This window comes from Vigna unguiculata, chromosome 5 (genome assembly GCF_004118075.2).
Source record: "Vigna unguiculata cultivar IT97K-499-35 chromosome 5, ASM411807v1, whole genome shotgun sequence".
Lineage (NCBI taxonomy): Eukaryota > Viridiplantae > Streptophyta > Magnoliopsida > Fabales > Fabaceae > Vigna > Vigna unguiculata.
This window is the reverse complement of record NC_040283.1, coordinates 35,314,130-35,335,889: the sequence shown is the minus strand read 5'-3', so window position 1 is coordinate 35,335,889 and position 21,760 is coordinate 35,314,130. Positions and strand designations below refer to the sequence as shown.

The window sequence follows — 21,760 nt, the reverse complement described above, 5'->3', positions numbered from 1 at the left end:
AAGTTGTTAAATAGTTAGTTTATGTCAAAAAAATTAGTTATCGTAAAAGTCCTTCCAATTCATTAGAAAGAAGATTACGTTTTGATTAATGTCTCTACAACTTAAATCATGGTAAGTAATGTATGTTTTCTTGTGTTTGATTACTTTCATGGTATTTGGTTAAATCTTCTACATATTTGTATTAGTTGAACACTATGATTGATCAATTTTGTTGAACTTTTGTAAGTCAAACAAATGTTTTTAAAGGGAATTGAAATAGGATGTTGAAAGACTTGCAAGTTGGATGATGAAAAATTATAAAACACACATTAAATAAGAAAACAGTTGTTTGAACAAATTATTTAATTTTCCTTTTTAATAGTAAAATGTTTGACATCTTAACTTTGAATTATGATTGAAAAAATCTTTTACAAATGAAGTGATATAATTTTATATCAATTTACATTATTACGTTATAATTGTAGGTTATGTTATATATTAAACTTGTAACTTTTATAATTAATGATTTTGTTGGTGGTAAATGAAGTGATCAGTAACTAATATTATTATATTTCTTTTATGCAATCAATAATATTAATATAAAAATATATTATTACTTATATTCTTTTTAGTTATTCAATATTAATTAATTTCAAAAATGTAAATTTGACTAATATTTTTAAAGTTAAATTATTAAATATTATTTAAATATTTTAAGTTAATCAGTATTTTTTTAAATTAATTTTAAAATTCTATATATTAAAATAAATATTTTTAAAATAAAATTTTATCTTACGAAAAAAATTCAATTAATTAATTTAAATAAAATATTAAAATGTAAGATATTTCAATTATTTCATCTAAATAAATTATTTTAAAAAAATTAATTATAAAATATTTTAATTTCTTAGAATTATTGAAATCCCTCCTTCAAAAACATTGTTGAAAATTCTGAAACACTTTTAACTTGTTTTCCACCAATTGAATCAAATTATCTCACATGTATTAGAGAATGAGGATGTATGTTGAATGAAATCATGCCTAGAAATCTCATTTTTCAAACAAATTCGAAACCCATTACTTGATAACCAAACCATAAAGGGAAGTGAAAGTGATGATGACATGACACCATAAAGTCAAGTATAAATGCATTTCAATCCTCTCTTTTATTTTACCCTTTCACACTTCTCTTATTTTTCACAAATTACTTTCCGAAATTCTTGTATACATTCTAAAAACTAATTGTTGGAATATAAAAAGATGAAAAAAAAAAATCTAAACAGTAGCTTCCTACAATGAATACCCTAATAATGTTTAAGTGGTCCAGATTAAAAATCCACTAGGCCTATCTGTTTGGGCCCTTTAGTATTTATATTATCAAAAACCACCATTCATTTTCACCCTCATCATATTTTCTTTACCTGTCTGTTCTCTTCTTTCCATATGTTGTATTTCCAAATTTTAAAACAACATTAATACCGATCTTTCTCAGTTATATTTTTACAACAATTATAAAATAAACATAATTCTTTTCAATTTTAAAATAATATAAAAGGGATTGCATAAGGTTCCTCCAATCCTGTAGCTTTTAAGGGAAAGCCCATACCTTATTTCAGAAAGCCACAAGGCCCATAATCAATACGGAACTCATTGTTCCTCTCATCAATAATTGTCTCGATTCCACATTCTTTCACTTGGAAATGCCAAATGATGTCACTTTTTATTGACCTTAAACACAACAATATCCAATTATGAAGTTACAAATCATGTGTACCCATATATATATATATATATAAACTTGATATCTGCCAAACTTTTTATTTTGTCAGTTGTGTTGTTACAGAGAGGCTGTCCTGTCACACTAAAGTAAAACCTCTATTCAATGCTGTGATCAAAATTGGAAAATGATTTTCTGATAATTTTTTAGTGTTGTTATTCTTTTAAATCTTCAAAATATATTAATATTAAAATATTAACAAAGTTTTGATATATTTTAAAACATTAGGTTTAATATTTATTAATATATTTTAAAAGTGCATTAAAGAGATAATATAAGAAAATAAGCAAAGAATCAAATATTTTTATTCTACTTTTCATATAGGAGAAAAAAAATACAAGACCCTAACATGTAGAAAAAGTAACTCAAACTACCAAAACAGAATGTAACTCTTTTTCTTCAATAGATCAACAAATCAGAGCTGAAAATTTGAGAAAAAACAAGAATCCTAAACTTACAAACACAATGAAGCAGAAAAACATAGGATTTACTTACAGAGTAGAGAGATATATAAGCTTTTTTTTGAAGTTACGTTGAAAATGTAACTGACCTAAACCTACCCTTGTACCCTTGCCACCTGTACCAAACATCATGAAATTATGAGAGAAAAAGTTTGACCCTCAATTATTTAAGGGGTAAAAGATGACACCTTTGTAAGATTTTAAGAACATGAATAGCCCTTAAAGATCCATATGGTCCTTACCCACTTTCCACTTCTGCTACACCATGTGAATCATAGCCCAATATACACACAGAACCACTTGCATTAGCATGGCATAGATAGATATTTGTAACAGTTGGGAAACATGACACGAAGATGCATGCATACATACATACAAACCCATCAGCAAGAATCACATCTCAAATCTCCTTTATTGAGACATAGAGAAAGGTTTGCAAATATTGTCTTCACATGCCTCTTCAACACCGACTTAGTTGAATAAAGTTGGCATCTTGGGGGTCCCCCATTTGCCTTCAATAACATTTACACAGCTGCAAGGGGCAGAATTGGGATTCTGCTATTTGTTTATTTGTTTCTGTTCATGTTTATGCAGCATTTGGTAGGAGGAATGAAGAATAATTAATAACACATAGATTTGGAGGCATGTAGAGCCACAACAAGTGGAATTAGAAAATAAAGTTAAGAGGAATAGAGCAGAAGAAAGATTAATAAAGAAAGGAAAAAGAGGATTATAAAATTCCCACCTATATATCATTATGTACATATTATAAGATGCAGTGTCTAGTAAAGATGCATAACAGCTAGACAATCCCTGTCACTGGACTGATAAGAAAATTTGGGAGGATGTCTTTGATAAATCTGGCATAAATTAAAAAAAAAAAAAAAGATTCTAAAGAAAGGGTTGTTCCCAATGCAACGGTCCAATGGCTTTTCTTTTCAAAATGGACAAAGATGTCCCAGTGAGTGATCCTAGCCAGAGTTCAGTCCCCACAAGTTCTTCATTTCCCTCCAAAAACTTCACTCACAAAATAAAAAGAATGCCTTCCAGTTCAATAACCTGTGTTGTGGGGTCCCCTAGTGCTACCTCACCTTTGCTTTGTGGAACTGATTTTTTTTGCCTTGCTTTGGTGCTGTGAGAGGTACACTTGACACTGTATAACAGTTTTACCAATCCTAAACCCCGGAACTACTGTGAAAGCAACTTGTGGATCTGATTCCACTTCTGAATAGAGGAAGATTTCATCATTCACACTTTCCATGTACACATCAGAGAATCTACACCCTTTCCCCACTTGAAAGATTGAAGCTTGTGGCTCCAAAGAGAAGGCCAAGCAGTGTAGAAGCCACACCCTCTTGGCCATCTCAGCAAATGATGTGAAGAATGCAGTGTCTGGAAACCCTCCAGCATTCACAAGGTTTCTCTGATTCATGTTGCCAAAAAATGATGACTCCATCTTGGGATGAACCAGTTTCAAGTACTTCACCCTGCAAAACTTTGCAAATGATGATCTTGGCTTCTCTGCGAGGAACTCCTTTGCTTTCATGGATTTCATCTCATTGAACCTCCCAAAGAACCACTGTTGCCTCCTGCTTCTATCAGGGAGAGACTCTTTTGACAGAGAAAAGTTGGGGAAGTGGAAAGCATCGAACATCTCTCTGCAAACAAATGCCTCAATTGCAAAACACTTGTGATCTTCTGCTATATAAACCACGTCCTGCTCAATGGCATTCACTGCAGCATCAACATCCCAATCTGCAGATCTCATCTCATCCACAATCACCCTCACGAAGTTGCGGATAGACCTAACCGCATGCCGAAGAACTGTGATAAAATGGTTAGGACTTAACCCTGATATGTGAACATTATCAAGCACTGCTAGTTGGCCACTTTGATTCAATCTCTTCTCAATTGCCTTGTTACGCTTATTGGCTTCCTCTAACTTTTCCCTAAGAAAAATAACCTCAGAATCCTTGAGCCGCACCTGTGACTCTAGCTTCTTCCCCGTGATCTCATATGTTTTGATCACACCCTGCAGCTCCTTGGATTCAGCCTCGAGAATAGCTCGCTCGGGCGAAGGGTCAAACTGTTTCTTCAGGAAACATTGTTTCAGCTCAGACAAGTTCTTCAACTCAGACACTAGCAATTGATCAGCAGCTTCGATCCCATCAGGGTCAAAAGGTGACTGAGAATATTGCAGCTCAGCGTATGCACCTTTAACAACTGAAATGCTAGCAAAAAGCTTTGCTAGAAGAGCTTCATTGGCCTTTCTCTCCTGAACCTCTTCATCATCATCTTCAACGAAAGACTCGGACCAATTCAGTGAACTCTTATTACTCTTTCCCATGTTCCCTTCATCCTTGAGATTTGCATCAGATATAACATTCTTCAACCCATCAACAGAGGCAATCCCAATCAGTGCTTTCACATGAAGAACCTTCGCAAAACTCCGTGCCAGCTTCTTTCTCGGGGTCACGGCCAATGGCTTCACCGATTCCATCTGCAGAATCAGCCACCAAAAATCACAAACGCAGATCAGAACTGTGATTAGTTAAATGTATGCAGCAAGGAGCAGCAATATCTTTAAAGGGTCTCACGAGGACAATAAAATAAAGTCTTATATTATAACACGATGGTGATGATGATGGGCATGTTCAAGCAAAAGCTTTTGACAAAACATAAAGAAATAGAGCAATGCTTTAACACATAGATCGAGGACCTTTACTAGAGAGGGAATTTTTCTTTTTGTACTACTCCATCTACTACTAAAATTTCATTGTATGCACAATTTAAACAGTGTCAAAAAGCAGTTTCTAACACACACCGATTCGAGAGAATAGAAACCAATCGAAGGACAAGATCTAAAGTTACATTAAAAAGGTCAAAATTGTAGTTTATCCACGTAATACAAGGCATCTTGTCCATCATGGCAAATTGCAGCAGGATTCTTAACACAAAACCAAGGTCTTACGTAACAAGATCCAGTGACTAATAATTAATAATAATAACTAAAAATAAAGAAAGAAAACAAAAACACCATGCTTTATTATACCATGAAAAGGAAAAAACTTTAAGCTCTGATTTAACACCACCATCTCCCACCAAGAAAACAAGCTCATCATTTCTACAAACACTTTATAGTTTATCCCAACTTCTCTTCAAGGAGCGTTAGAGCAATAGGCCCATCACTCAATTAAGCACACCCTCTTTATCAGTTTCTTTAGCATGAATTATTTATCAACCCATATTTCATTCACTTCCCATGTTTTGCATAGAAATGGTAAAATCAATTCACAAAATTCAGCTAAATTACAGCTTTTGTAGGGTAATCATTGGACATGGGTAGATCACGGTTGAATTGTGACTCCCAATGCATAAAAAAACCTGACAAATATTGTTTTTTATAAAAATGTGTGTTGGCCTGATTCATAATCCTTAGGATTCCCTGTGTTATGCATAGCTAACACCTTTATTTAGACCTGTAGTGAGATAGTACTTGGCCAACAGTGTTATCAGCAGAACCCATATGAAAGTGAACATGTCTGATATGGTAAATCTAACTTTACCATCATGACAAAAGAAAAATGTTTGCTTACAAAAGGGGTGTCACAGGGAAAAAGAAAAATTACATTTTTTACCCTTAAAACTAAAACACCAAGAATTGGTGAAGGAAAGTAACATCTTGTAGCTAAATTCAGACACTAAATTTTTCAACTTATAGTTGCTTCTCTAAAACTGGGTCCATGTAAAATAACATAACCTAACTTAAATAACATATGGTAGATAAGACATTTATATCCCTCTACAGTACGCGTGTTTTGTGGGCTGGCAAAAGTTTAGGAGAAAAAGAAACCATGAAAATGGAATGTGTTCACATAAGACCATTTTCTTTTACCCAAATGAGGATAAGATTCAACTAATTTTTTGCTTTCATATTCAAAGTATTATTGCACATATATATTATTATATAGAAAAAAGACAATGTGATGATTGTACGTAATAGTTAGGAGAGATAATTTACATTTCCCGTGACTAAAATCACGGTCTCTGAGAACTTGCACTGAGTACAATTGTACCATAACGGCAAAACTTAAAGAGCTGTTGAACAGCATTAGCACCACTTAATTACTGCTTAATTGTTCTTTTATATCATGAAATAAATAATCCGTAACGTTTCTCAGACAAAAGAAGGTATTATAATTGAAAAGCAAAAAGGAGGAGATAAAGGTGAACCAAAATAATGGAGTTGAGGAAAATATTTTTGGGACAGAGAAGTTACTGTGACACATACTGATATCTTTCCAAAGTTAATGTCATTTCAACATCCATTATGTCAGAAGTTCACATGCCTATCATTAAAAAAGGTCAAAATATTACAACATGAGATTCTTCGTGCTCTAAAAAATCCATATTTTAGCGTCCAAAAAAAAACACACAAAACAACAATTGGTGACTCAAATTTTGAAATTGAAGTTGGAACTTCACAAGTACCAAACTCCTCCATACCCATTTGAACACCCCAGAAGTCATAGTAAACGCTGCCAGAAATCATGCGTTAACTTGAGAGCAATCAATGGTTGGTTACAGACAAGAAACAACTAATAGGCATGCATAAATGAAGCATTTTCTTAACACCCTTGCTTTTCCTTAGTCAAGGCTATTTTTTTTCACTTATGCTTACACATTTTCACCAACTTTTTTAGTGTTTTCTTTCAAAATAATAATGAAAGTTCACTCAACAAGAAGCAGTTTTGGAGTAATATATAAAAGCGTGAAACAGGTAGATGGTGTAAAAAGGTAGAAAGCAGTGAGAAATTACGCGTACCTTCAGAAATATCGGGAGAAAATAATGGTGAACGAAGGTGTCAACTTCTCGTCATTGCGAAACGTAAATCTCAAGAAAACAGACAGAACAATTAAACATGTTATTATTATTTATTATTTATTTGTTTATAATTATTTGGTGTTGTTCTGTAACTCCAGGCGCGACCCTGAGAGAAACACCCTGTAACCAGAAACCATCAAAAATCAAAAGCAAATACAACAAAAATCAAAGGGACTTTTCTCCAAACTCGAAAAGCAACAACACACCCGAATGAGGAAAAACGATGAGCACCACTGACAACAACCAACACAACCAAACAAAAATAAAACAGGATCATTAAAAACGTGTCATCGGCAAAAACACCAGACCCAACAAGAAAAAAACGTTCAAAGACGAAAACTTTCCCCCGTAAAACAATAAAAACACCCTTTTTGGCAAACCCCAGAAATCCCTGGTTCGGTTTCAATGGTAAAAGTGCATAAAAAGATAGACAAAAAACAAAAGGGATACGTTATTTCAACGTTTACCTTAATATAAAGAAACACTTCCTCAATGAGCGGAAAAAATGGAGGAGTTGGGTTTGAAATTGGAAGAAAAGTAAGCGTCTTTTACTAGACTCTGGGAAGAGGTTAGTAGTGGGCCTTTGAGAAGGGAAAGAAAAACCACAGCTAAAGGACAGAAAATTCTAGAGAGAGAATTTAATGAGAGAGAGAGAAAGAAAGAGAAGAAAATGCAGAGCGAAGAACAGAGGAAGAAGAAAAACAGAGCACAGAAGGAAGAGAGAGAAGATATAAGGAGTGACAGAAAAGAAAAAAATAAAAGGGACACTGTTTCAGGTCTCAACCTGACTTTTGCGAATTTAGAACGCCACATAGGTGCAGTTACACTATTTTAATCATTTTTTATGTAATAATATATACCTTTTTCAAATTTTATTACAACATTTTTATTTATTATATTAGTTCGAAATTAGTTACAGTTAAAATATTCTTGACATCATTCAAAATCTTGGAAACACATAAATGAATATTTGTAAGAATATGATTTATTTCAAATTTTTATATATCTTTAAAATTATTTTGCAGAGACTAAGAAATGTTTTTTAATGGCATGAAATTAGTCTTATTAAATTTGAGAATAGGTATATCTGGTTTATCTATCAGTTTGCTTCTAACGTTTGAAGTTAAGCTTGGCCAGAATTACATCTGACGAGGAAATTAATGTGAATACATTATTTTATTAGTTTTGTTCCTTTTTATTTATACTGGCAATTAAAAATATCTTTTAAACAATAAATTTTCTGACTGTCAAAATTATCTTCCGTTGAAACAATTTGACATTTATTAATGAAGCTACTCAAATTAATGAGAAACATTAAATTATATATATATATATATATATATATATATATATACCTTGTCACATCTATCTATTCACATAATGAAGAAAATAATATATTTTAAATATTATGGTATTAGAAAATAGTCATCATAGTAAAATAATATAATAATAGATATGTATAATAGTTACAAAAAGTGTGTTGTAATTATTAATTATTATAATTTATAATATCTCTTCGATAAACTTTATATTAAAAGATAATAAAAGTAATTAAGTTTAAATTTCTTAAGAAGAAAAAAAGATGTGATAATTATTAACGTTTATTATTTATGAACCAAAATAATTAAGAATATTATGTTAAAAATGCAATGCAAAGGGAAAATTAAAAAAAAAATACTTATTGAAAATTATAAGAAAATTTTAAAACAATAACTTAAGAATGGATTTAGAGGGAAGATTTCAGATTTTTTATTTTACTTTCTAATTATATTTTGAATTATTCAATTATATATAATTAAAATCAATTAGTGACTCGATAATAAATTTTTATTATTGATAATAAAAAAGATAGGTTATATATATATATATATATATATATATATATATATATTTATTTATTTATTTATTTATTTGTATGTTTGTATTTTGTTTTCATTCTCATATTCATTGTAAGATTCATTTTTTCTGCTCTTATGTTTAAGGGTTTTTATGTTTAAGGGTTTGATCTTAACTATTGGGCTTAAGGGCCAACTCATAGGGTGTCCAAAACCTTTTTTCTAGTCTTAATCTCCTTTACTCTGCCCCGTTCTTAAAAAACAAGAACCCTTCCCCCTTCCATTACTGGAGCAAAGAGCTCTGCTAGGCACAATTAGAGCACCCATTATTTCACTTGAACGTCTTCTCCGGTTTACTGCACTGGTTGGAGTTACAGTGCTCCCCTCTTCCCCTAGGACCATTGCGCTTACGTTTAGCCCCACTCCAGGTAAGGGAAGTTAGGGTTTCATGTTTTTATGCTATTTTTCCCTAAGGTTGGATTGTTTTGTGTGCTTAAATGCTTATACGGTGTTATTGATGGTGTAAAGCATGTATGGTGCATGCTTCTGGGTTGAATCTGACTTGTATGCGTGAAACAGTGGCGAGAACTGATATTCTCGCTCAAGCGAGCTAGTCTCGCTTATGCGAGAATAGCAGAAGCTGGCCCAAGTTCTTGCTCGAGCTCTTACTCAGGCAGAGAGCTTTCGTTTTGAACGAGATGTCATCTCGCTCAAGCGAGAGGGGCTCACCTAAGTGAGAACTCATGAGAGCCTGATCGTGTTTCGCTTGGTTTTAGCTCAGGCGAGGGACCTCCCCTTTGGGCGAGGAGTGGTCTCGCTTAGGCGAGGAGTGGTCTCGCTTAGGCGAGGAGTGGTCTCTGGTACAAGGTAACCCAAGTATCTCTTTTGGGTATACATCTATAAACTCCTTTACTACTAGTATCATTTCCTTCTGATCTCCCTCCTTTTTCTTCATATGAGTGAGTATAACAAAAAACTAAGTTCCTCCCCTTAACTCACTAACAACTTGTTGCGCTGACACTAAACGCAACCTTGGCTCCTCAAGAAACACTACCCGCTTATGATAGCAATCAATAAAAATATAATTGACAGATAACTAATCCATCCCTAGGATTACATTTAGCTCATGTGGGCGTAGGTAGATTAAGTTAACTTTGAAACTACATCCCTCTACCACTATAGGACACTCAGAGCAAACCTTTGAGGAAGATTTAACATCTTATTTAATAGTATAAACTACTAAATAAAACATTAGATATTCTGATAAAGCAAAACAAATAATTATGAGAGTATAAAATATTAATATAGTTATCCAAAAGAAATAACTATAAAAATATAATATAAACAAACTAAGCCAAGAACAACTCAAAGTTTTTCGAGAAGAAACTATTTCTATACAACTTCAAGGACCCTAAACATTACTCAGTAGCCTTACTGTTGTCCACCAAAGGAGCATCCTCACTTGAGTCCTCCTCTGCTCACACTATTAGGTGATCATTGCATAAGAAAAACAAAACTAAACAACAAGGTAAGCTAATTTACAAATAACGTTATTCAAAAGCAAGTAAGTCATATCACTTTCACTCAAACATAAATATAATATATGTTTATACAGGCATAACAATTGATGTTAAACTTAATACTCAGATACATGTCTTTGATATAAAATTCACTAGAGGTGTGCACCTGTGATGGTTCATAGACTTTGTAGAGTTTAGCCTTTACGGGTTATCACCCAACCACACACAAGGTTAATCCCCTTCATGCCTAGGACTAAAGAACAAATCCAAAGACTAAGTTCTCCTGTGACTCTCACCACATAACTCATTCTATTCTATTTGAGCTTGAATGATTATTAGAGTTCAAGATATCTCCTTCTTGACATCTCCTATATCAAGACATACATTAACAATACCATCACCAAGAATTTTCCTTGAAACTCTTTAAACATCATCATACATGTTCACAACAACATATTCTCTTCAATTTATAATAATGAAAACCATAAAATGTGCTTCACATCAACCACTAAACATCCAAAAATAGCCAAACAGGAAAAATAGGTAAAATATGGCATATGGTGTTCAACACCATTTGCCTTGCAAAAACTGGAGCTCGATGCTAATATGCCACCGCTCAACGCCATAAAGCCAAAATGTTCCCAGACTTATAGTGGTCATTGGCCCTCAACGCCACTTGGATGTCGCTCAACACCAATTAATGGGCAAAAAGTGGCGCACAACGGTGGGGGCTACCGCTCGACGCCATATTGGTCCACAACAGATAAATTTTCTACAATTGGGTGATCTCAAACCTAATTAAGTGCCCAAATTGGTATTCCTTTCTTAGTGATTTGGTTCAAAATAATTTTAGCACATGAAAGGAGTATCAATTTGTTCAATTTATCAATTTCTAAGTTTCCCAATCAACCTAAAATTCAACCAAATCAAACAAGCATCAAGTATAACATACAACACATATACATCTCAGTTCAGATTCATCAGGCAATTGCAACATTCCATCAGGTACCAAAACTTGAAGAAATTGCTTGACTTGCTCTAAAAACACCAAAACCTCTCCCATGCTATAAGGTACTATATCTACACATTGAAATACGACACAAAGGATCAAATGAAACCCCTATGATTATTAATCAACTAAGAACCAAAAAGAAGACTACAAGGACACATGCGACCTCAAAAGGAGACAAATGCAAAGGATAACAAAAATCAACCTAAAGAAGAGTTGAAAATGAAGTTACTCAAATAGAGAAATTGATCGGTTGAACGTGAAGAACTTCGATCTTCAAACAGATGACTAGGGGTAAGATATATTAGAGAGAGGTAAAGGACTCTTAGATAAGAGTTTTTAGAGAGACAAAGTATTTTTAAGTAATGAGATCCCTTTATGAAATTTCTATTTATAGTTAAGCATTTTATTATTAAAATAATATGGCCTCATTATTTTAAAACACTACTACTCTTAAAATACAATTTTATAGGTTCTCATGGAAGACATTTGACCAGAGGTCAGACTCATCACTACAGATCAAACTATAACTCCATGACTAGTAAACTCAACTCTTCAACACAAGCACTTGACACAAAGGAGTGTGTCGCTCTAGAATCAAACAATACTTACAAACTCTTACCAACTAAAGAACACACATTGAGAATCAAATTACCTGATCTTACAACCTCTACTCCTAGCAAAGCATACACCCTTCCGACTTCTTGAGGACAATCACCTCCTCTTCTTCCTTGTTGTTGTTGTGATGGTCTAATAGCTTTTTCAATTTTTCTTTAGTTGGGGTAGTTGCTAGCAAAATGCCCTTATCCTTGACATTTGAAGCATCGTATTGGACACAGATTTTAAAGGCAATTCTTCGTATGAGGACCTCCACTCGTAGAGTTTTCTGGTCTGGAGTAAGGTTTCTTCTTCTCTCCTTCCTTAGGTCTACTTGGAGTAATACTTCCCACAAAAGTCTTCATCAAAACCTTACTTTCCTCTTTTAACTTCTCCACCATCCTGATCTTTTCTAGTAGATTTGGAAAATTTTCTAATGGTCATAGGCACGATCACTTCTTTCAACTCTTGTTTGAGACCATTCTCAAATTTTTTTGAATCTCAATATCTCATTAATGGACAAAGTATATAAATCTGCAAGATGTTTGAACATTTTCGCATATTCGACTACTAACATTGATCCTTGTGCGAGTTGCAAAAACTCCTCCTTCTTGGCATACCTCACATTGTCAAGAAAGTACTTGTCTGGAAACTTGGTTTTAAAGTTTTTCCATTTGATGATCTCGCCCCTCTTTTCCATCATCATCATCATCAAAGGATTATGCTTTAGAAAGTCTTTTAAACTCCATATGCTTGAAGATGCATGAGACTATGAAGCTGCAATTGTTGTCCTTGAAGGCTCAAGTTGTTGCAAGACAACCAAATGCTGCAATTGAGAGGCCTTAGCTAACAACCTGACATCCTCCATTTTTTGCATTATAGTCTGATGTAGTTATGCCATTGATGTGCCTTGTTGATGTAAAGCTACAACCATCACCTATATAGCCCTTGCCAAACTAGGCATATCAAGTAGAGGAGAAGGTGAGAGGAGTTGGAGGCCTTTGCGTCATACCTTTGTTGTCACAGATAATGTAACACCTCATTTTAATAGCTTAATACTTCCAAAATAAAACATTTTATTATGAATATTCAGAATACAAATAAATTCATGTATATCATAAATTAGTATAGCCTTACAAGATAAGACTATAATAATATCACTTATATACATTCTCAAGCTATTATACTATGATCCTATTACAATATTATACCTAACATGATCTAAAGTTGCTCACTGCCTAGACATCAGACTCCTCAACCTCAAGAGGTGCCTCTACACCTGTATCTTCATCTGCTCAGACCAATAAGATGATCATTGCAAAAGAAGAACAGAACACATACAAACAACAACAAAAAAAGGGTAAGCTAGTTTATAAAAGAAATAATCATATAATAATTAAACTTCTTAATCATAAAATAGCATATCTCAAACATTCATATAAAAATACCAATCATACAATTACAGACTCTCTAGACTCAATTATCCAGATTTATGCATTGACTTATATATAAGAAGTTGTGCACTTGTCATAAAAAGTGGATTGCGGTAAAGGCCCCGACTCCACTTGGCCTAATCAACATGAATCTATTTCCTCTGGAGAGGGTAAGTTACTTATGGCATCGCCAGATTAGGAGTCCCACCCCTAATCTCGTCATAAGAACCTCCTTCAACTCTCACCATTTAATCCACGACACTCTATATGAGTTTGTAAACCTAGTAGAGTATAGGATAGCTTCTGACCAACACATATCCCTAGCCAATGCATAACAATATACTAGAAAGGATTTGCACTTCTTCCTTAGAACCACAACCCTTATACTACAAACAATTCAAATAAACTTTTCTCATTCCCTTCCATTAAGTTCCACTTTCACTCTTAAAATCATCACACTTCCTTAGAACACAATTCATAACTCTTTTCACCAATATTTCCACTTCATACACTACTAATTTTCATAATATAACTTTCCCCAAATGAGTTTAAGAATATCATAATAAGATTCCACAAATTGTAAATTAAATCATTTCATCACCCACCATTAAAAAACTCATTTCCTGTCAATTTTGTTTTGATTATTTTTGTAGGAAACACTTACAAAATTTGTTATAAAAAAATTGCAGAAAATTGTTGTCAATTCTTTTGCAAAATATTTTGTATAAAACACTTTTCGCATCAAATTTTTTAGGAAATACTTACGAATTTTATTTGGTAGGAAATAATTACCCACGAAGGAATTACCTGCCAATTAATATTTTTAGAAAAAATAGTAGGAAAAAGTCTTTTCTTGCAAAATTGTTTTAACAAATTTGTAAGAAAATTCTTGTGTGATATGAGAATTTTTAGTAGTGACCTTAGCATATTTGTATATCATACACATTTATCATTCTTAAAACACATACTTTAATATCAAGATCAACTGAAGACCACAACATTACATAAGAACCTAGTAACTCATCAAATAAGAATACCCTTCTAAAAGAGAAACCTAAAGTATAGAACAAACATGAGAAATTAACTGGTGTAACTACAGACCTCAAATCAAAGATCCCACTAATCAAAGTGAAGAATCATGTGCCTAGGAGCAAGTGTAAAAATTTCATATCGATTTGACGATTAACGAAGCGGGAATGTTCATTTTACCGAAGGAACACATATTAGAAAAACAAGGTGGTGCCCCGCTGGCAAAGTGGCGCCTAACGCCCAGCCCCTAGAATACTAAGTCAAGGGCCTAGCGCTCGACGACATTGTAATGGCGTCTGACAACACTATAACGACACTTTATTAGAAACAACAATTTGGGGGAAAATTGATCATATACAATTGATTGATTAGGCACCTTTCCTTTAATGTTTTTTATTCCAAATGGTTTTAGAGAGTTAAAAATGATCCAATCACTCAAAACACAAATTATACTTTTCCCCAAATCAAGACTAAACCGAAATCAAAATCAACAGTTCAACATACAACTTATCAATTCAACAAACCACATTAAATAGTTCAACATACAACTCATCAATTAAACAAACCATGTCACAATTAACTATCAAGATGATTAATTCAACAGAAAGCTAGTTTCCCTTACCTGACCAAACTGTACAAACAGTCCTAAGACAGCTCAACACCTTTAGCTCCACAAGATGCTCTATCTATATCTAAGAACAACACAAGAATGATCAGGACCTACCATTATAATTACTATTCAATAGAGACTCATATAGAATATTAAAAGAGCACATATAAGCAGAAAAGCCTCACATGCATCATAAACTAGAAGAAGTCCAAGGAAAAAAAGGTTGAAACTTAACTTAAACAAATAGTGAAACTAATCAGTCCAATTTGAAGAGCTCGTCATGAGGATCACTCCTATTGTCTCAAATCTTCAATCAGACGAATAGAGGGGAAGAACCCTTAGAGAGAAGTCAGAGAACTCTAAAAAAGTGGTTTCTGGAGAGATGGTGTGTTTTAAAATATTGAAACTCACTTATAATAATAATATTTATATTATAACTTTTAACATTAAAATAATTGAGTCTCACTACTTTTAAACCACTTTCACTTTTAAAACGCCATTTTCTAGGGTCTTACATATAAAGCAGGTTAGCTACATTAATCATCAAACAAACAAACTATACTACTCAAATCATACAACAGAATCCTAATAATCCCTTACCCCTAGATTTCTTAAGACAATGCTCTAATACCAAAATGTAACGATCAATTATAGCATCATAAACACTATTAAGAGGCAATCACATAATTAGATCAAAGGCACAACCATAGTATATAGGTCATGATATAATGTATAGTCCTCTAAATATAAAGGTATCGATGTGTCTTTCACAATTAAGGAACGAGTAAACTAATACATTACTCTAATGGTTATATCTATGTTAAACTATCCATAAACAAAAATTTTCCCTTGACCAGCCTCAAATTTTCTCCTCTTCAATACCTACATTATTCTTTACTCTTGTGAAGTACACGATCCTAACATATAGATAATAACACCACATATAAAACACATAGGGTGAGATAGAGTTGATTTACAACTTATAATTTTTAAATATAGATAGAATATAATTAGCAACTCAAGAATAACTACAATATTTTTCTAAAAACATAAAGTCTACACGCAAGCATAAAGGCTCTCATAACACAAAAATCATATATAAAGAACTACAAACACAACCTTTAGAGGTTCAATGTATTGACTAACACCCCGAGATTGTGCACATGTCGTTGCTCGATCACTTTTGTCTCTCGGGAGTTATAATTATAATGTGTACGGGTTGCTCCCAAATCCACTTTACATGATAAGGTAAATTTGGTATCTCTTTTGAGTTCAACTATTGTCGCCACTCTAGATTCAAACCTCCCTCAACTTTCACAACTAGTTATTTTCATTTATATGATTCTCATGACTGGTAGAGTCACGATAATCTCATTTTAGTCCATGTGTCAATACACACCATACAATACATTACATTTTAGTATTCCCATACTAGGAATACCTTTCCGTTCCATTTACAACATATGAAACCAAAATAAATATAAAAAAAACACAATTCAAGTCACATATAAAACCCATATATCAACAAGATAATTTGACAGGCACACTTCGCAATCGCTTAGCGTGTGACCTCTGGAAAGGCACTCACATACCGACCAAATGGCTAGCCCAACGAACTAGCCTCCCTTGCCTCTTTGGCAAACATAGCCTTGATGCTCACTCAACATACTTTAAGCTCACTCAACGAGAAAGTACAGGGACTGGATTCTTTAAAATTCTACCGAATGAGACTTTCTCGCCTAGCAAACCTGAAACGTTAGAGTTCTCTAACATGTAAATTATGCACTCTCGCTCAGTGACCATCTGCTCGCCCGCAAGTCTACATAATTATGCAGATCACAGATTGTGGGCAGTGGACCCTAGTCCTTTTATCCAAGCTTTTTCACTCAATTAAAACATATATATATATATATATATATATATAACACCATAAAACAAACAAGAGTCCATAATTCATAAAATTGAAATAAAGTCAATGGCTCCCAACAGGGTACATAATATTCTCAAAGCTAAAATAATAACATATATATACATATACAAAAATATCCCCTGCTAGCCCTCACTCCGAGTCTAAGCATCTCTTGGCTCACCTATCACATCATCTGCTCCCGGATAACAAGTTATCCGATCATCGCCACACACACACACAGAAAGGGTAGCTATGCACAATATATATATATATATATATATATATATATATATATATATATATATATATATATATATATATATAACAAAACATGAATATAAATATGTTTCCCAATCCAAAACTTTAACATAACTAAATTTCTCATAATGTTCAAATAACCCAACCATGACCTCATAATCCTTCATGAGTCATATACATGTACTAGGTCTTGGGACTCCCTTGTGCTCCCACGAAACTAACTCATTCGTGGTCCAACCCTATGAGCCTATCCCGCTCATAGTCTTGCCCTACAGACTCCTTGTCTGTAGTAAAACATCCAAGTCTCACTTGGACCCTGGCACGCACGCAATCACCATACTATGGACTCCTCGTCCAATAGTAGCCGACGGGAACATAACAGTTCCTTGCCCATCGTGCGCCCGACACATGCAATCACCATACTAAGGACTCCTCGTCCATTAGTAGCCGACGGGAACTCAACAAGTTTCATGCTCATCATGTATCCAATCATCAAGCACATCCCAGACCCCTATTGGACTTAGTCCTTCAAGCCCAAACATCACACCACATGCATATACATCCTATACCTAATATAAAACAGCCAAAACACACACAATCACGTATAAGCACAGTAACTCGCATAAACTCGCTTAAGCCAGGGACGCTCGCCCAAGCTAAGCCCTCAGCCTCGCTTAGGCTGACTCACCTCGCATAAGCGAGCTTCAAACAGTGACCACACCACGTTATCTCACTTAGGCGAGATCCTCTCGCCTAGGCGAGATCATCTCTCGCCTAAACACCCATTTCAAACTCGCTTGAGCTAAAAATGCAAACAAAGCATCACACATGACCACGACGTCTCACTTAGGCGAGATCCTGATTCGCTCAAAACCCACAAACCCGCGCCTAGACGAGAAGTCGCGATCAACATGCGCAACTTCATCACTATCTCGCTTAGGCGAACCTCACTCGCTTGAGCGAGTGTCTGCGTCGCTCAAACCTAATTCTCTTCGCCTGAACGAGAACCTCGAGTAGGGTAAGAATATGAGTCCCTGCATGTCTCGCCTAGGCGAGTCCCATCCGCTTGAGCAAGAATTGCAGGTTCTGAAACTATTTTACGCACACAAGCATTGCAGTAGAGAACCCAAATACGCTCCCAAAACACACCAAATCAATTTGACAACCTTACACTCACAAAATAGCATAGTACAAACGCCATAGAGACTCCCACTCCCACTTTTCATACCATAAGAGTATACACAACACAGAATAGCCATCATGAGCATCAATTCACATGAAATTTTCAATAAAACAGTACCCAATTACCCCACCCCAAATTCACCCCACCCCAAATTCACCCCACAATTTAACTTGAATTCTCTGGCAATAGATCATCAATCTCATACAATCAGACCAAAAACCTAACAACGAGGGTTCAGCTCCCCTAACCTAGAATTAGTGATCAAAAATTAAGAAGACAGAAACCTTGATTCACAATCTCCCTCTTGCTTCAGCCCTTGCACACCCAAAATTCTGCTCACACTCTCAATTTCGTGCTTCTCACTATAGCAGTTCACCACAAATGCCAAAACCCTTCCCTTTACCTAAATTTTGGCTTTTATAGGTGCCTTTAAGATGGGTTTTAAAAATAAAACGGGATTGGCTATTCAAGTGTGGGCTTAATGGCTATTCAAGTCCCTTAGTGAGTGATTTTTCAGCACCTAATGGTTACCCTTCTGCTAGGTTTTCTTTACCCCTTCACATTCATACCACAACTAATAGTTAGCAAAAATAAAGCTTATTCTTTGCCCACCAAGGTTTGACCACTGATAAGGCCAAAACACAACCACTATGCCAATTCACATTTTGTGATACCCTCCAATCAAAAACAGTTTACATCATCAATTCCATACTCATACATATTATTAAAATTAATAATAAAACAACAACACATAATTGACATACATAGGACTCAAACCCAAGTCCTCTCACACAATCAAAGTACTATCAACCACATGAGCTAGCACTTTTCCACATCACACTAACCAACAATTAATGCCATAAAGGCTTTTTTTACTCGCATTTATTAATTAATTCATTGTTTAATTAATTAATTTCATGGGTCTTACAACCATCTACTCGCCCGCAAGTCTACATAATTATGCAGATCACAGATTGTGGGCAAGGGACCCTGGTCCTTTTATCCAAGCCTTTTCACTCAATTACAAATGCAACTTGCACACTTTCCCTTATCAAATAGCCTAAGACAAATGAAATTAGATTACACAACAATTTCACAAGGATCATCAAGGCAGATAAATAACAGAAAAACACAAATCAAAACATCAATTCAAATTAGGTATCACATACATGAAATTCTTCATACTCAACATATTTCTCAGTCCAATTCATCACAAGTCAATAGTTCATAAGTTATAATGTATGTTTTTATGTACGAATATGTATGTATATGTGGTTATATGTATGTATGTGTGTGTGCACAAGGGAAAAATTTTGCGACGTCTTTTTGAAAAAAACTCACGTAACTTTGCCCAATTTTTAACTAGTTTCTTTTATATATTTTTTCTAAAAGATTGAATTTGGTCATTCAACATATGAAAATTAAGAGAAGTCACGTGACCTTTTCCAGGAAAAAGTTAGTGAATTCGTTGTCAACTCTTATACATGTTTTAGGAATCCAAGTATTTATGAGTTGAAAGTTTCAAAATAATGTGTAAAAATAAAAAAGTTGAATCAAATATGAGCAATTCGTATTTTAGAAGCAGTCAATCTCTTCAATCTCTCTAATATAATCTAGTAAGAAAATCTTACAAGATGTATACATGTGTTATGATTTATAAAATTATAAAACACTAAAATTATTTAAAAAGTATAATTTAATAAATTGATTTATTATTGGTAAAGAAGACAAACAAATAGAAGTTATTGAAATTTTAAATGGATATAATATATTAGATCATAAATTATATAAACTTTATTAATTAAGTTATATAAATTATAAAATTATGAAATTAATAATATATATATATATATATATAATAAAATTTTAAATATCTATAATTTTAATAATAAAATTTTAAAATATATTATTTATATAATTAAATAATAAAATTCTTTTTAATATATTATTTAATAAACAAATTTATAATTCACGATGAAGATAAAAGAGGTCTTTGAAATTTTAGATAGAAAACCAACCCCACCTAAGGATCTTGACACCTTCAAAGCTTTCTTTTATATAATATTATTAATATTTATTGATCGAAATGACGTATTCATGAATATTATTATAAACAGATTATTATATTATTAGAATATATGTATATCGATTTTATGTATAAATAAAATTATTAAATAGAGTAATACATGCGATTAACAAACCATAATCTTAAAATATTCTCATCCTTAAATTCATAACTTTTTAAAAGTTTAACCTAGTCTAGCTTTGTAGTGGTGTGCTTCTCACTTTTATCCCTTTCTTGTCTTTCCATTTTCATACTTTCTTTCTCTTTGATTTTCAATTCGACTTTTCATGTTCTGTGTGTTTATATGTTTAGTCTTTGAATCAATCCACTTCTCTTCTTTTCTAGAACCTTGTGAAATGCACATTCACATCTAGATAGCTTACTATCTTAATGTGCAGTGGGAATTTTCACTAGGCTTTCTTAAGCAATACACACCATATTCATTAATCTTAAAAGGAATCAAGATAATCCTACATCAACTTAAGTTGATGACTAGGGTCGATGTTTGGTTGGGGTCGACTTAGCCGACTTTTGTCCTTGACTGAATTAGGTGAGGACGGTTAGGGTCGAGCTTCGACAAAGGCCGACGGAAGCCTACCTTCAATTGAGACTGACTTAGGCCAAACTTCCCTTGGAATCGATTCTATCGGGCTTGCTTCGAGACGTCCTTCAACCACGACCAATGAGGGTTGACCTTCAATCGGGACTAACTCAACCGACCTTCTGCCACAAACAACTTGAGCTAATTTATTTCAATGGACTTAAAATACTTTGAATTTGGATTATTATAAATTCTTAAAACTTGGATATTTACTCCATCTTTAGTAAAGAGAGTAAAATTTGAATATTTAAGAATGAATTTGATTAAGTTGAATGAGGGAGAAATAATGTCAATGAATATGGCTATTGAGGTATAGGATAGTTAGATGAAATTATATATGTTTTTACATGATAACTAATAGTTGAATTTGGTTCATAAATGGTTTGTGACTTTACAAAGAGAATTAGATTGTAAAATTTGAAGTGCTCGTGAGTTTGGAATTTCATAGAAAGGAACATATTTCCACTCAACAGACCTATTGCCATGAGCATTTTTCACTGATGAAATCACTCGTGAAAAATCCATTTTCTTGGTGAAGAATCGATCACTGGATTAATTTTTTTTTCTCAACAAAATAGGGTCTGACAAAATTTGTTATAGTAAATTTCA

General features: G+C 33.5%; 1 protein-coding gene across 4 annotated transcripts; it reads right to left on the bottom strand.

The window, feature by feature from the left end:
* Positions 1-2,923: 2,923 nt before the first annotated feature.
* LOC114185361 (protein GRAVITROPIC IN THE LIGHT 1-like) lies at positions 2,924-7,855 on the bottom strand. Of its 4 annotated transcripts, XM_028073037.1 has the most exons (3): positions 7,570-7,855; positions 7,043-7,222; positions 2,924-4,717 (listed from the first exon to the last, which is right to left on the bottom strand). In XM_028073037.1, the coding sequence occupies exon 3, from the start codon at positions 4,715-4,717 to the stop codon at positions 3,305-3,307; it is 1,413 nt and encodes a 470-aa protein (XP_027928838.1). In that variant the 5' UTR covers positions 7,043-7,222; positions 7,570-7,855; the 3' UTR covers positions 2,924-3,304. The 4 variants fall into 4 exon arrangements, with proteins under 4 accessions (XP_027928838.1, XP_027928840.1, XP_027928837.1 ...); XM_028073039.1 differs by lacking the exon at positions 7,043-7,222 and having other exon boundaries at positions 7,570-7,825; XM_028073036.1 differs by lacking the exons at positions 7,043-7,222; positions 7,570-7,855 and adding an exon at positions 5,270-7,006.
* Between the last annotated feature and the right edge of the window lie 13,905 nt (positions 7,856-21,760).